The sequence below is a fragment of the Cnephaeus nilssonii genome (genome assembly GCF_951640355.1).
Source record: "Cnephaeus nilssonii genome assembly, chromosome: 7".
NCBI classification, from domain to species: Eukaryota; Metazoa; Chordata; class Mammalia; order Chiroptera; family Vespertilionidae; genus Cnephaeus; species Cnephaeus nilssonii.
The window spans coordinates 87,392,279-87,407,788 of NC_137078.1; the positions used below are offsets into that span (position 1 = coordinate 87,392,279).

At 47.8% G+C, this 15,510-nt stretch overlaps 1 protein-coding gene across 1 annotated transcript; it reads right to left on the minus strand.

The window, feature by feature from the left end:
- Nucleotides 1-4,025: 4,025 nt before the first annotated feature.
- On the minus strand, nucleotides 4,026-14,725 carry LIN28A (lin-28 homolog A; the record flags this gene model as incomplete). Its single annotated transcript, XM_079776070.1, has 4 exons — nucleotides 4,026-4,242; nucleotides 5,294-5,478; nucleotides 14,046-14,230; nucleotides 14,695-14,725. The coding sequence occupies 4 exons, from the start codon at nucleotides 14,723-14,725 to the stop codon at nucleotides 4,026-4,028; spliced, it is 618 nt and encodes a 205-aa protein (XP_079632196.1).
- Between the last annotated feature and the right edge of the window lie 785 nt (nucleotides 14,726-15,510).

A 15,510-nucleotide genomic window follows, 5' to 3' on the forward strand; every position in this document is an offset into this window, starting at 1 on the left:
GTAGTATTTTAAGTTGTTAATTCTCACCCGAGGATATTTCTCCAAAGTGGGAAGAGTGAAACATGGATAGGAGAGAAACATATCTATTGGTTGCCTCCTGCATGGCCAGACTAGGGTCCAACCTGGGAGGAGCCTGCAACCAAGGTACGTGCCCTGTGCCCTTAACCTGAATCGAACCAGGGACCCGCAGGCCAACGCCCTATCCATTGAGCCTGAGCCAAACCGGCTAGGGCAGTGGTTGGCAAACTCATTAGTCAACAGAGCCAAATGTCAACAGTACACTGATTGAAATTTCTTTTGAGAGCCAAATTTTTAAACTTAAACTTCTTCTAACGCCACTTCTTCAAAATAGACTTGCCCAGGCCGTGGTATTTTGTGGAAGAGCCACATTCAAGGGGCCAAAGAGCCGCATGTGGCTCGCGAGCCGCAGTTTGCCGACCACTGGGCTAGGGCAATAGTATTTTCCATTCTTTCTGCTTTGCTTTCAGCCTAGCTGGCTTCAACAGCCTGCTTTAAGACTTTTGGTACAGCCCTGACCGGTTTTCTCAGTGGTTAGAGTGTCGGCCCACAGACCAAAGGGTCACAGGTTCTATTTCCTGGTCAAGGGCATATACATTGGTTGCAGATTCCCCAGCCCCCGTAGGAGTGGGTGTGTAGGCAACCAATTGAGGTTTCTCTCTCCCCCTCCCTTCCACTCTCTAGAAATCAATGGCAAAAATATCAAGTGAGGATTAACAAAAAAATAAGACTGTTGGTACAAGGTCCCTGGAGTGGATGTATAAAACTTATCCTTGTTCTCCTGTTTCTGTCACTTTCAGGAATAGATGGTATGCCTTCGAGTAAAATATTTCTTTTTCCTTTTTAAATTCTTTCCGTTAGGGGAAGGCTAGATGTTTAAAAAGCATTGTTCATTAGCGAGCTAGCAAACTTGGGCTCAAATAAAATGTTAACGTGTTTTCTTATGGCCTCAATTTCCCCAGTTCCACATTATTTGCCTCCCTGGGGTGCTTCAGGGGGTTAATTAATTAAGATTTGTAAAGGGATTTGAAGAGCAAGGGACAAGGTATTATTAGGGTCTCATGCCCCAAGGCATGGCCCCATCCTTTCATCCCAGCCAGTGGCATAGACAAACCCATTCTTATGCATGCCATGCTCCTAATCCCCTCTTGAATGTGGCCACTTCCAAGGGAAGGACAAGAGGCCGACCGAGAAACAAAAATCCACTGTAATGAGGTGCTAAGAGGACTGAACTTTCAAGATTCATTCCTATCAAATCAAAATGACTGAACGAAAACTTAATGGTTCTTCTGTGACTTCTGAGTCCCTATCCAAGGAGGTGAGAATTATGGGAGGAGAAAAGCACCTTAAATATCTTAACAAGGAGATGACAGTTTCAGTAGGAATAAGTCTTTATTCATTCATTTTATTTTCCCAGGGAAAAGAGGGGAAGGGGAAAAGTCAGCATGTGTTTTACAAAATGATAGCAAGTGGAAGTACCCGGCACAGCAAAATCAACCATCAAATAAACAATCCCCAGTGATGGAGGTCACCAAAGCCCAAGGGGGCTCAGTCCCCTGCAGTTTAGAAATGAGAAGGAATCAGGGAAAGAACAGACAGGTACATGCTTTCCTACCCTCCCTCCCTCCCACCCCATAAATTCAAGATTTCACACAAAGCTTTGGTTTCTAGCAGTAAACATGGAGTTACATTCGTCCGTCTCCTATTAAACAATCTTGTGGCTACTTTGACATACGTTTTTTTGCACCGGCATAAAAGTTCCTGAGCGACTTGGATATACATTCATCTCCCCTTTCTTGGTTTCCTAACACCATTTTCAAAATGAAAGGCCCCGTCATTGCTGCTCTCTACCGTAGGATTAGAAATTAAAACATAGCAATCTGAATGTTTGGCATGACTCACATATCAAGGAATGGTCTTCACTCAGGATATTGGGAAGAAGGGATGGAGCATTCTTAACTTCTTCAGGATTTTTGCACAAATCATTTAAGAGATGGGGTGACACCCCACACATTAAATGTGTATGCACGTGGGAAAAATGGGCTTTTTTGGGGTGCGGATAGAAGAGGGTCAGAGTCAAATTTTAAGGACAGAAGATCTGGTCCAAAATAGGAAATAGGGGAAGAGAAAGCAAAAGAAAGGATGGTTCAAGATCCCCACTTCAAGAAGAGGTGTTCCCAAGCTTATGTTTCAGATCCTTTTTGCCTGGTGCAGAACTTTTTGTCAAAGATGCTTTGGCTATTTTTCTCAATACAAAAAAGAAGGTTGTAAACAATAAAACCCCAAAAGAACATGGAGAAAGACCAACACATTTACACAGACTAGGCCACCTAGCAATCACCAAATCAGCTACTGTGAAGTCCTACAAAGCCCAGACAAACACAATAACTAGAGGGGGCAGCAACTGGGGGGACAAGAACCCAGGATCAGACACACATCACCCAATGCATTCTATTGCATTTGCCCCGTTTCAACACAGTGAGGTAGGATTTCAGTGATCTCACAGCATGTTAACGACACCCGCTTTTCTCCTTTAGCTACTAAGACACTAATCATTGCTGCAGCAGGGAAGGACACTGGCTCTGAGCACCACAAAGAAGCCATTGCTTATGGTGTCTCTGGAAGCCAAAGAGAAAAAGCAAAGAGTTTTTAAAGGTTAAGGAATGTAGTCATTGCTTCCTATATCCGCCCCTGGGCAGCTCAAGATGGGTAGAGAGGTAGTGTTCTTAAAAGCTCTCTTTATCCACACACACATACACCTTGTTGTGCCTGGTAGGCCTAGCCCAATCCAGTTAGGGATGGATCTGGTATGTAATGTGAGTCCCAAACCCCTGGGATTACAGGTATGGGACAGGAATCCTTGGTTACGCATATATAGACATCCTGCATCTAATCTTGGCTTCCCCTCTGTGCCTTTCACCTAGCCCAGCCTCTCCTAACCTTTGCACCAACCACTGATTCCTGTTCAGACCAATTTCCAAATCTTCTAGTAGGAGATCAAGTAATGAGGCTACCCCATGAAATTCTAGTCTTCCACAAAGCATTGAAGGTAGAGGGGTTTCAAGAGGATACTATGGCAGAAAAGCCAGCTCTAATTGGCAAAAATGAGGTAGTTCAATAGACTATACACTCCAAATAGGTGTTCTCCCTGATGATAAAGCAAAGTATTCCTGCTGTGCAGACCCGGAGCTCCTGCCCACTTATCCCTGAGATTGCTCATGTACCTGAGAACACAGTGCAGGAATGAGGGCTGTAGATTAAAATACACAAAAATACAAACCCAGAATATTTATATTACGAAAAAAAAAAAAAAAAGTCTAAATGCACAAGATACGTCATTCGCACACAGCTAGTGCAGCTGCATCCTGGAGAAAGTGGGACCCAAGGTGCAGTTATCCGAGGGACCAAATAAATAAAATTGTATTGGTCCAGAAATGGGGTGGGAGTCTGCAGCTGTTCCCCAACCATCCCTTTTGCCTATCGTCACAACCCATTGCTTGGGACAATTCTCAGCACCCTATCCCAAGAGTGGGTTACGAGGAGACAAGATGTGGAAAAAACCCTGCCGTACCCCTGAGAGATTCCCTCCCACAGAATGCAGTTGTTTGTGGTCTGGGTTCTGGTCTCCTGTTCATCTTTTCACTTTGGCAGGGGAAATATTATTATTACATATCCTTCTTTAAAAGGAAAACAACTTCCCTAGATCCAGGCCACTTTCAAAAGCTGGAGATTCTGGGGGTGGAGACTCAAATAAAGCATGTAGGGAGGGAGCTCCCCCAAAGCCCTCACATGCAATTGGATCGAGTGTAGTTGGAGTTCCTTTGCCTCACCCCTCCCCCCCTGCCAAGAGGGAAGAGGGGGTGATGCTGTGGAACCCGGCCAGAGATACATGGCAGTGCCTGCTGCCCCCTACCCACCCTGTCCCCACTTTCTCCGATCTGCCGATTGATGCCTGCTCCTTGAAACTTCCTGATCACAAAAGCATAGCCCCCAGCACCCACTGGGGCTCAATTCTGGGCATCTGGGAGCAGGGCAGGGCTATGGATCTCTTCTTCTTCATCCCGAAAGTAGGCTGGCTTTCCCTGTGAGCTGGGGGCCTGCTGGGCCTTCAGTGGACAGGAGGCCACCATATGGCTGATGCTTTGGCAGAAGTGGCACTTCTTGGGCTGGGGCGGGAGCTTGCATTCCTTGGCATGATGGTCTAGACCTCCACAGTTGTAGCACCTGGCAAAAAGCAGGATGGTAAAGTTGAGAAAGGAGTGAGAAGAGATCAGAAGCCTTTCTCTGAGTGAGGATACTTGGGCTTTTCCCTTCCTGGAGACCAATTTCTCCACTTATAAAAGGAGAAATCTGACTAGACGCTTTTTAAAAAAAATCCTCAACAAGGATATTTTCCAATTGATTTTTACAGAGAGTGGAAAAGAGAGGGACAGAGAGAAATATTGATGTAAGAGAAACACATCGATTTGGTTGCTTCTTGCATGCGCCCAGACCAGGGCCTGGGCCGGGGAGGAGCCTGCAGGCCAACGCTCTAGCCACTGAGCCAACCCAGCTAGGGCTGACTAGATATCTTGAAATCCTTTCCAAACGTGCAATTGTCTGGATGATCTTCAGATTCATGTCATCTTGAAAATACTGAAATACCAAGAATAGAAACCACAGACCCCAACTGAGCACTGCAATTTGGGGGACAGGTAAGACTCTAACATACCCTTAAAAAAACTAAGGAGTCAGATTATAAGATCTGTTCGAGCACAAAGCTAAGATGAAGCAACAAGTACAGACACACCGTCTTGTCCCCACAACTTACTATTTCATATTCTTCTTCTTTAGTTCTAAAACAATCATGTGAGGTTAATATCACTATTCCCATTTAGTAATTGAGTCTAGAGCTCACAGAGCAAAATTACTTCTCCAATGCCCTCTTCTCGTCTTCCACATCTATAGCAGGTACCCCAACCATCTAGACGTTGCCAGGGACCATAGGCTTCGTTTTATTTTATTTTTTAAAGTATATTTTTATTGATTTCAGAGAGGAAGGGAAAGGGAGAGACACATAGAAACACCCGTGATAAAAGAGAATCATGGATCAGCTGCCTCCTGCACGCCCCCTACTGGGGATTGAGCTCAAAACTCAGGCATGTGCCCTTGACTGGGCCGAACCCAGACCTCCTGGTTCGTGGGTCAATGGCAACCTGGTCCAAGTAATGAGACAAGATCCAGAGAGCTCTCCCCATCCTCAGCATGTCCACACAAGCCACCTTCCAATCCATACCTGTCTCCCTTTGATCTGCGCTTCTGCATGTTCTTCCCTTTTGGCCGCCTCTCACTCCCAATACAGAATACCCCACCAGGGCCAGTGACTCGGATAGATTCCAGGCCCTTGGCGGACTTCTTAAAGGTGAACTCCACCGCCTCACCCTCCTTCAGGCTCCGGAAGCCCTCCATGTGCAGTTTACTCTGGGGAAGGGGAACACGGTAGACTTTAATGTTGAACAAGAAATCTACATTACATTAACGAAGAACAATTGTTAAATAAACAGATGCCATTACATTTTATACAGCTATTCTCATTTAAACTTCTAAGTAAAATAGAAGGGAAAAATTTAAACATAGCATTTAAGAAATCAACAAATATAAAAATCATAAAATAAAGCTTATATGGGAATTTTTAGTGTTCTTGCAACCTCTTTCCAAGTTCGAAATTATATCAAATAACTAAAAGCTGAAAGAAAAAGACAGTATGACCCAAACAGATGGGTCAGAAGATTATAAGGGAAAGACCACTAGGAGAACCAAGCATATGCGGGGAAATCAACAGATGAGAAAAACAATTCAATAATACTGTTGAGAACATTAGCTCTCTATTTGGAAATTAAGCCAGAATTCTGCACCTTGTATCATATACATGCAAAATACGTTCCAGAACTTAAATATCTAAATGCTAAAAAAAGGACCAAAACTATAAAACCAAGACAGATAATTAGACTGATAAAACTACAAAAAGCTACTATAAATCAGAAAGAAACAAGTACCACAGAACAGACTATAACTAGGTAATTTGAAGGACAACATGACAATCTAATTGGTTTGAAAAACACAACACCCTGACCAGTGGGCTCAGTGGTTAGAAAGTCAGTACTGAAGAGTGGTGGGCTTGATTCCAGGTCAAGGTCAAGGGCAAGCACCTGGGCTACAGGTTTGATCCCCAGCCCTGGTGTAGGAGGGGGAGCATATGTGGGAGGCAACCAAATGTTTCTCCTTTCTTTCCTTTTTTTCCTTCCCTCCCTTCCTTCCCTTTTGGCTGCCTCTCACTAAAAAAAAAAAAAAAAAAAAAAAAAAAAAAAATCAATGGAAAAATTATCCTCAGGCCGAAACCGGTTTTGCTCAGTGGATAGGATAGAGCGTCGGCCTGCGGACTGAAGGGTCCCAGGTTCGATTCCCGTCAAGGGCATGTACATTGGTTGCAGGCACATCCCCGGTAGGAGGTGTGCAGGAGGCAGCTGGTCGGATGTTTCTCTCTCATCGATGTTTCTAGCTCTCTATCCCTCTCCCTTCCTTTCTGTAAAAAAATCAATAAAATATATTTTTTTTAAAAAAGAGAAAGAAAAATTATCCTTAGGTGAGGATTAACAAAACAAAAAGTTAAAAAAAAAACACACAACAACAACCATGCAGCCATTTAAAAGAATGTCAAGTCCCTGTTTTGTTCACTGCTGCATTTTGCACATAAATAATGCCTCACACAAGCACTTAAAAAGCAACCAAGTTTGTTGCTCTGTTTAAAAGAAAGAAAAAGGTTTTTAAAAGAAACTCCCTAGAAATTACTCTGGGGGGGGGGGGGAAATAATAATGCCTCACACATTTTTGGATTAATGAAAAAGGAGGAGATTTTAATTATTTGACTTGGAAAAATGACCAACTATTTTTAAAGGAAAAACGATTTAGAATAACGTATGGAGCAATCCCATTAAACACTGCATTTTTGTGGCAGAGCGGCTCGCCTACGGCAGGGCCGTGGACGTCTGGATGGTTGATAGCCTGACGTTGAAAAAAACAACAACCAACAACAACAAAAACTGCATTTTTGTACCAAAATTTAAAAATATTGACACTTGCAAAGAACCTAGCAGCCTTCAAAAAAAGAAAAAAAGAAAGAAAGAAGTGGGAGTTATTCGCACAGCTAGTTGAGTGGCAAAGCCCGGTGTGAGAAGAACCTAGGGCTCCTGATTGGAAGCTCACAGCCCAGTTTTAATCTACATGGTATTGCTTAAGACGAAATTTCCATCGAAGTAATTTAGAAGTAAATTAAGAGCACAGGCTCAGGTCCCAGACACATCCTGGTTCATGAAATGCTGCTTCTACCAATATCTGGCAGAGTGACCGTGGTCAACCATTCACCTCTGCCTCAGATCCTCGGCATCTACCAAAAGGCTCTACCGTTGCACAGTGACTACCCTGAATTTGAAGTTAGACTTGACTTGCCTTTTACTGAGCTGGGACAAGCCAGAGAGAATGAGGAGATACTGGAGGAGTTGAACCAAGAGCACTCTTGGCCCAGGCAATACCAGCTTCTCCTAGGCTGATCCACCCCCAGGCCTGGCTGTGAGTCAGCAGATAAGTGATTAAGAACAAGTCGGAGTCCCTGTTTCCTCCTTCCTAGCCTACAAAATAGAAGTAAATGCTAATTTTATGGTAGTGCTGTGAGGTTCTATGCATGAGAATGAATTAACACATAAATCTCCACGGAGCAGCAATTATTATCAACCTCTTCAAACTGGATCAGGGTAGGGGAACAGTGGGAACCCAAGTGTCAAGAGGCTGGGAACTGTAACTGGGTTTTTATCACTAACTAGCAGTAGAAATCCAGAAAACTATCTCCTCTGAGCTCAATTCACCGAGGACAAACTCTCCTTATCTATGCCTCATAGGCTTAAGGAGATAACATAAATGGGGACAATATGAAGTTGACTGGTCCGCTCAGGTCACCCACTCCATCACTGGAGGATCTGGGGTCTATTTACTATTTAAGACTTTCAAATAGTTAAAAACAACAGCAACAACAAAAAAACCCTGCAGGCACCTCACCATAACCGGTCTTGGACTGGAGGTCTCTAGGGGTGGCTCCCTGCCCCCTCTGCCCCTTCCTAAAACACATACTTTGAATTCCTCTCTTATCAGATAGGTAATCAGCATGCAGCCCCACCGAGCCAGCCTCGCAGGGCCTGCACCAGAAAGGAGCCAGAAATTCTTGCTACCACCCCCTCCCCGCCCCCAACCACACACAAAGCAGGGCCCGCCTCTCTCCCCAGCCCCTCCAAAAACAGAAGAGGCTTGGGGGGAGGGGCAAGGCTGGAGCGGCCCCAATAAAGCCCAGCCCCAGGAAACAAAGAGTTGACACTGGTTGGTTCTGGTGGTCAGATTCCTGGAGTTCCAGAGGCTGCAGATTCCACACATCACCCCCACCCCGACCCCCACCACTCCCACCCACCACATTCACCGTCCCTTCCTTCCTCTTCATGTTGGGGTTATGGTCACTGTGAGAAATGGATGGAGAGATACCTACCTTCCCTAGGCAAGCTTTTTGGGTCTGCCCAAGTCACCACCAGCAGCCATCTTTCCCTCTCCGACCTGCCACCCCACACTTCCAGGGATGGAAATAAACAGGATCCCTTCTCTTCCCTCTCCTCCCCCACCCCCCATTCAGTGCCTTCAGTCAAATCCAGAATTAGGGCTACTTATTCAGATAAATTATTTTAAAAGCGACGGGGGAGGCAGGTCTCCAATCTTCCTTTCCCAATTTGTTGAACGAGGTCCCTGCCAGCTCTAACATAGCCCTCTTTTTGTCACACCACTCCTTTCTTATTTTTATTAATTCTTTAAATTAAAAAATAGTTTTTATTGGTTTCAGAGAGGAAGGGAGAGGGAGAGAGAGATAGAAACATCAATGATGAGAGAGAATCACGCCAAGCCTGTGAGGTAGGCCTTATTATGACCCCGGTTGAACAGCTGACATCATGAAGGCAGAGGGGCTAAGCACCTTGCCCAAATCCTAGCGAGGGGCACAGCTGGACTGATTGCAACTAGCCTGACTCTAGAACTAGCGCTATGCACTGTAATGCAAGTGACACAGACATGTTAAAACTTTCTAATAGCCACGTTTAAAAAGTAAAACGCAGCATGGCTCAGTGGCTGAGCATCGACCTATGATGATGCCTGGTCAGTGTTTTGGGTTCAATCCCCAGTGGGGGGCATGCAGGAGGCAGTTGATCAATGGTTCTCTCTCATCATTGATGTTTCTACCCTTCTCCCTTCCTCTCTGAAATCAGTAAGTAAGAATATATTTTTTAAAAACATATTAAAAAAGTAAAAAGCAGGTGAAATTAATTTTAATGACTCAGTCCTGTGGTGTTCTCAGAGTTGGACCTGAGCTTCATTTCTGAAAGTAGAGGGTTTGGTGGGGCTAGAACAAGCCAACTGGTTCTCCAGTTTATGACAGTTTATTTGTTAGGGAGGATGAGGAAAGATCCGTCCAGAACCCCCCACATCATCACTTCTGCTCAGACACAGTAGCCAGGACCACAGCTCCTGCCTGGAGTTCTCCACCAGATGGTGCTGCTCATCAGCCCATTGGTAGAAAGGCAGCCAGAGGGAGACCAGCAGCAGGAAGGAGCTGCCTGTGAACAGAAGTGTTCGCCTAGATTTCTCTTCCCAGTGACTTTGGGTGCACATCTCTTCTGTCCTCAGGAAAATGGAGTGTCAAGGGGACTGAACTCAGATGAGGACCCGTCCAGGGTGAGTCCCAATTAGGGGGGTGCTTACTCCTCACCCTGCCCCCACCCTCCCACTCAGAGCACAGAAGAGAGAAGCTTGGAGTTTTAAGCCAGTAACCCTGCTCCTGTGCCATTTACAAAAGCCATTAACTTGGATTTCGGACTCCTATCTAAATTAAATTAACTCCAAGATGAGATAATTTAAAATTAGCCTGTATTAATTATGTACGATTCTTTAAAGTTTCCTCTTCCTCCTCCACCACCTTCTTTGACCTCCCAAGACTTAACACATAGTAATTAAGCAATTACTATTCATTCCCGCAGGAAGGAGGGGTAGAGGTTTTCCCTCCACCCCACCCCCAAATTTAACCCAGAAGGATGGTTAAATTTATACTTTGATTAAAAATGTTCCAGAATCTATCTGCCCTGGGGAAAGTCACTGAAAATGACATACAGGGCAAGTAGTAATGTCACCAAATACAAGTTCTAAATTTGTCACAGTGGAAGCTTTGCTCAGCCTTTACTGGGGACATTGTGTAGTAAGCATGCCTCCTCAGAGAAAAGGACCCAAGAAAACCCATAATGCTCAGACTAACCCAGGTACTTCTCTACCAACTTCCTTGAAAGTCAAAATCTGTTTTAACCCTATTAAGATGGAAATGAAATAACTAATGAATGACCACCAAACCCATCCAGAGAGCAGCCAACAGTTAACATCCCCTCCCCATTTCCAGTCTTCTGCTCCAGAGGAAAACTTCTGCTGACCAGGACCCCAAACTGGTTGTGTATCAGATTCCTCAGGAGTCCCATGCTTCTTTGCATTCATTCCTTCAGCCTACCAACTGTGAACTAGAAAACTAACCAGACAGCTAGCGGGTCCCTCTCTTTGAAGAGCTTACAGGTTAGGCGAGGGGATAAGACATGTACATCACTAACCTAGATATGAGGTGAGTCATCAGAGGCACCAGAAATGTTATAAACCACAGTGAAAGATCTCTTTACACACATACTACCCTCCCCCCCAACCCAAACTCAGTCCCTAGGTCAAATTAGGGCTCTTCTTTTGCCTTCAAGTCTTCTAATACAGCCCTTTAGCCAGAAAGCTATTTCTTAAATATTTGGGCCCTGGCCTGTGTGGCTCAGTTGGCTGGAGCATCATCCCATACACCAAAAGGTGGTGGGTTCAATCCCCAGTAGGGGCATGTGCAGGAGGCAGAGCTCCAGATCCAAATACCTGGGGCTGATGAGAAATCGCTGCTTTCTTTTTTTAAAGGCTAAGGCTGGATTTTGTTTCTCACTCATTCACACCTGGGGGGCACAAAGTGAGAGGCAGCATAAGAACAGCAGCGGTGAGGCACTAAATAGGCCCGCTTGGAAAGGGAGAAGAAAATGTTAAATTGCTTTCCCCCTTCCTCTCTCCTTAAGAAGGGGCTCCCAGACCACCTCCCCGGCAGATGTTTCCTTAGAACAATCATATCCTTCTCACCACCTGCACCCCAACTCCAGGGTGCCCACCACCAGCAGCCAAAGAAGGGGTGGTTTTCTTCTTAAAGAGAAATGTCTTACCCTTCCTCCACTTTGGGAACACTTTCCTCCCCCATGGCAATATTTAGGGATCATCCTACAACTACTTCATTCCTCTATACTAGATTTCCACAAAAATAATTCCAATTTCTCAAGTGCAGAGACTGAAATCACTAGTCTAACTTACTGCTATGATAGGGTTTCAGGATTAATTCAAGCCCGGGCAGTGTGCTATCAAGACCCATCAAGTAAGGCTCAGTCACTGTCCCATGACTGTTGGTCATAAATTCTTGATTCCTTATCCCAGCTCAACTCCCTCCAGATAACTTATTCAACTGTGGAATGTCCTTCCAAAACTCTGAAGTTCAGGTCATCTCCTGAATAACTCTTCTGAAACGGATGGCGTGGGCTCTACTCCCTAAACCTGAAGGTTCCTGCTTTCCTCAACGGTCAACTAATATTTCCAGTTGCTTTCATCCTAGGGTTAAGTGCCTTGAGGCATAGATCCATTTGCTCAGGAAAACCTTCCCCGGGCTTTGATTATCACTGTGGGAGTTCAGAACTAGTCACACCAAGATGTGCCTCTGTGGGATGTGGATTGTTTTCAAGATTAAGCTATAGGCTCAAGAGAGACTTCTGTCCCTACCTATAAGAGCTTGAATTAGGGCCCTTGCCCATAGTAAGAGTTTATCAGAGATGACCTCTACAGAGCAGGACAAACTTCTATTTACTAAACATCTGCTTTTATTGTACTGCAAGAACCCTTTGAAGCTCCCAGGGCACCTTACCTCATCCCTAGCTCAGAATGTCTTACACACCCATGTTCCCTTTATATTTTTAAACCTCTTGTGAATGTGGGGTCTCTGACTCTCCTATATGCGGGGTTCCCATACATATATATTAAATTCAGTTATTCTGTTTTACTAATCTGTCTAATGTCTACTGGATTAGACCAGCCAAAAGAACCTTGATGGTAGAGAAAAGTTTCTTGATGGGGTTACATTCCCCTAAACCCCTCCCTATTTAGCAGCCTTAGGCATGAAAGCAGGAAAATGTTGGTTCTGACTCTTACTCCAAGACTCCCAAAATTGGGGAAGCTGTCTAGTCCATCTTCAGACCAGGAGGGATTATAATCTCTTTGTGATTGTATAAATGGCAGTGGGGGGGCTGGCACCCTGCTGAGGAGGGCCATTCAAAGCTGGTTCCTGTAATAAAGTGATTTAATAGATCTAAAGAGGACAATTCCCTTCTTTCTCCCACAATTACTTCCTGTGGTTATCAAACACATATGTAAATGAACAGGAAAGGTGGCAATGTCACTAGCTAGAACTAGTTGTCTGGTGGGGGGTGGGTAAGAACGTGCTATAAGGGGGTAGGTAAGCATCCTGTTGCAGATGCTCCTGGCAGATGTTCAAGCAGTCCAGTGACCCCAAGTCACCAGCATTAACTGGCAGGTCCCCATCTCCTTGCATCCTCTATCCCCCTTGTTCCCCTCACTCTACATCCTCGATGAGGACTTCCAACCAGTCCACCCAGTATCTCCCTTCTCCACCCCTCCCCCTCCAGAATACCATCCCTCAGGCTCCAACTCTTAATCCCCACATCCTCCTTTCCCCTCCCCCATGGCTCCTAAAGCCAACCTTCCTGAAGTAACCCCTCCCTGCCCGGCCTCGGTGCCAACCTACTTGGTCTGGGATTAGCAATTTCTTTTTCTCAGGCCCAACCCCAAACCTCCAAAAGTGAAAGGGACACAGGCAGCAACTTCCTTTCCATGTTATGGGTAGCTGGTGTCCCAGGGCCAACCGGAGGCTTCTGAGATATTTAGGAAGAGGTGAGAGGGAGGCCAGGAAGGAGGAATCCTGAAGGCCCTGGCTCCTTGTCTGAGGCTGGACATGTTCGGACAGCATGAATGGCTGTCTGGGGCCATAAATGACAAGTTGAGAATAGGTCCAGAGGCTAGCCTCCCTCGACCCCATGCCCTGCGACCCTGAATTTCACCCCCACCGTGCTGCTTTGCTTTAACTGAGAACTTGGGGTTGCGACCTAACTCCCTCCCAGCCTGGCCCAGGAATCTAAGGCCTGGGCTCCTTAGCTTTCCTTTCTGGTAGGAACTGGACAGCAAAAAGCCCAGCTGGTAAGCTGTATGCCTGAGACTGGTCGTCTGGAGAAGCTTTCAAGCCCCCAAACAGACCCTTTTAAGGATCCGACAAATCCACCGAGGCCGCAGGGACTGAGTTTTAGGAGATCGGAGTGACTTCTCGTAGCTTTACCTCCTTGGGTCCCAGAGAGGTTTCCCTCCCTCTCCGCGGGGGAGCTCCACTCACAAGTTAGCGAAACGCGCTGGCGCTGAGGGCCCCGCTATGGCCGGGCATGTGCTTCCTTGGCCGGCCTGCTCGCCCTCCCCCCACCGGCAAGCACAATACAACCTTAGTTTCTGCCACATGGGGTCACCTCCCTGCCCCTGCTCCTTCCCAGGGGGAAGAGGTAACAAACACGTGGTAAGCCAGAAGGGTTCCCGGAAGGGGGTGGGAGGTGCTGATAATGGGCTCTGCCCCTCACTCTCGTCCTGTAGGAGTTACCAGGACTCAGGTCGGGGGCACCACTGCACAGATGGGGACGCACAATGAGGGCCCTGGATCTCCCTCAGCCCAATGGCCCAGCGTGGCCGCCCACCCTTGAATATGCGCGCCAATATCCCCTTCCCGCTGAAGTTACCAGAATCGGTCTCACCTGGTGCACAAAGACATCCACGGGCGGGTCGAGCGCGACCCCCGCGCGGGCGGTCATGGACAGGAAGCCGAACCCCATGCGCACGTTGAACCACTTACAGATGCCGGCTCCGTGCAGCAGCTGCGGCTCCTCCGCCGCCCGGGCCGCGTCCTCCCGCGCCTCCTCTGGCGCCTTGGCGCAGCCACCTGGAAACCGGGAGGGCGCTCAGCTGGGGGGCCACGGAGTCGGAGGACCCCCTCAGAGTTCCGGCTGGGACACCGGGCTGGCCAGCCCGCGGGCGCACACCCCGGAGGCTGCAGCTACCAAGCAGCCGGCGGTTCAAGACCTGTCCCGGCTGCCTCCCGCGCTCCCCAAGCTTACACAGCGGCCAGAGGTGCCCCGAAAGTTTTGCTCCTTTTCCCACAACACGTTGCCCGGGACAGACCGCCGGACAGGCCCCTCCTCTTCTCCCCCTCGGCCCCCGCAGCCCGTGTGTGCACGCCACGGGGACACCAGCGTTCTTTGCTCCAGGCACGGCCCCCTGAAGCAGGAGGCCACACAGACTTGGGGTCCTTCGGCCAGCCCGGAGGACACTTTCCCACCTCCCTCTTAAGTGGTTGCTGGGCGCCCCTGCGGCCTAGGGTGTCCCCAGTAAGTACCAAGCTCGAACCTGCAAACTGCTGGTTTGACACGGAGCCCATGGTAGTCGGCTAGGCCCGCGGCCCGGGCCCCAGGTCGGGCGGCTGCTGGCCCCAGAGAAGTCCGGAGGCAAAGGGGTGGCTCTGAGAAGAGGCTGCTACATCTTCCCCAGCACAATAGCGGTGGGAGGGCCCACGGCTTTTCAAAGGCTCCCAAATTCTAAAAGACAATGACCCAACCCCCCGCGGGCAGCCCCCTCCCCTCTCCTCCCTCGTCTTTCCCCTCCCTCTCCCTCCGACTCCAGCTCCTGCCCTCCCCCACTCTGCGTCCCCTGACACCTCTGGGGTGTCCCTTCTCAGAACCTGGAGGGTTGACACCCCCTCCCCACACACATCTGGAAATAGGGGCCGTCAGCCCTAGAAGTACGGAGTACCCGGAATTTGAAATTCTTCACTTTAAGGACTCATTGGGGGTGGGGGTCCCCAAAGCAGCATACAGGTGAGGGTACTGTGTGTGTGTGTGTGTGTGTGTGTGTGCCTATGTGTGTGTGTGGGGGGGGTAGTTTTAAAACCATGTGACTGCTCCCACACACACTCACACACCACCCCCACCCCCCGCGCAGATAATTATACATTCCAGAGAGTTGGGGGAGGGAGGTGTGAGCCTGGCAGCGCTGGCCAATCAGAGACACAAACCACCTGTCAAGGGAGAAATGGATGAGCCCTCCCCCTCCCCCAGCCCTCTAGCGCCCCTCCCCCTCCCTTCCCCTTCGGGCCTCGGAGCTGACCCGGCTGCTCGGCGCTGACCCGCTCTCACCCCCCACCCCCGTGTGCTGCGATAGACCTGG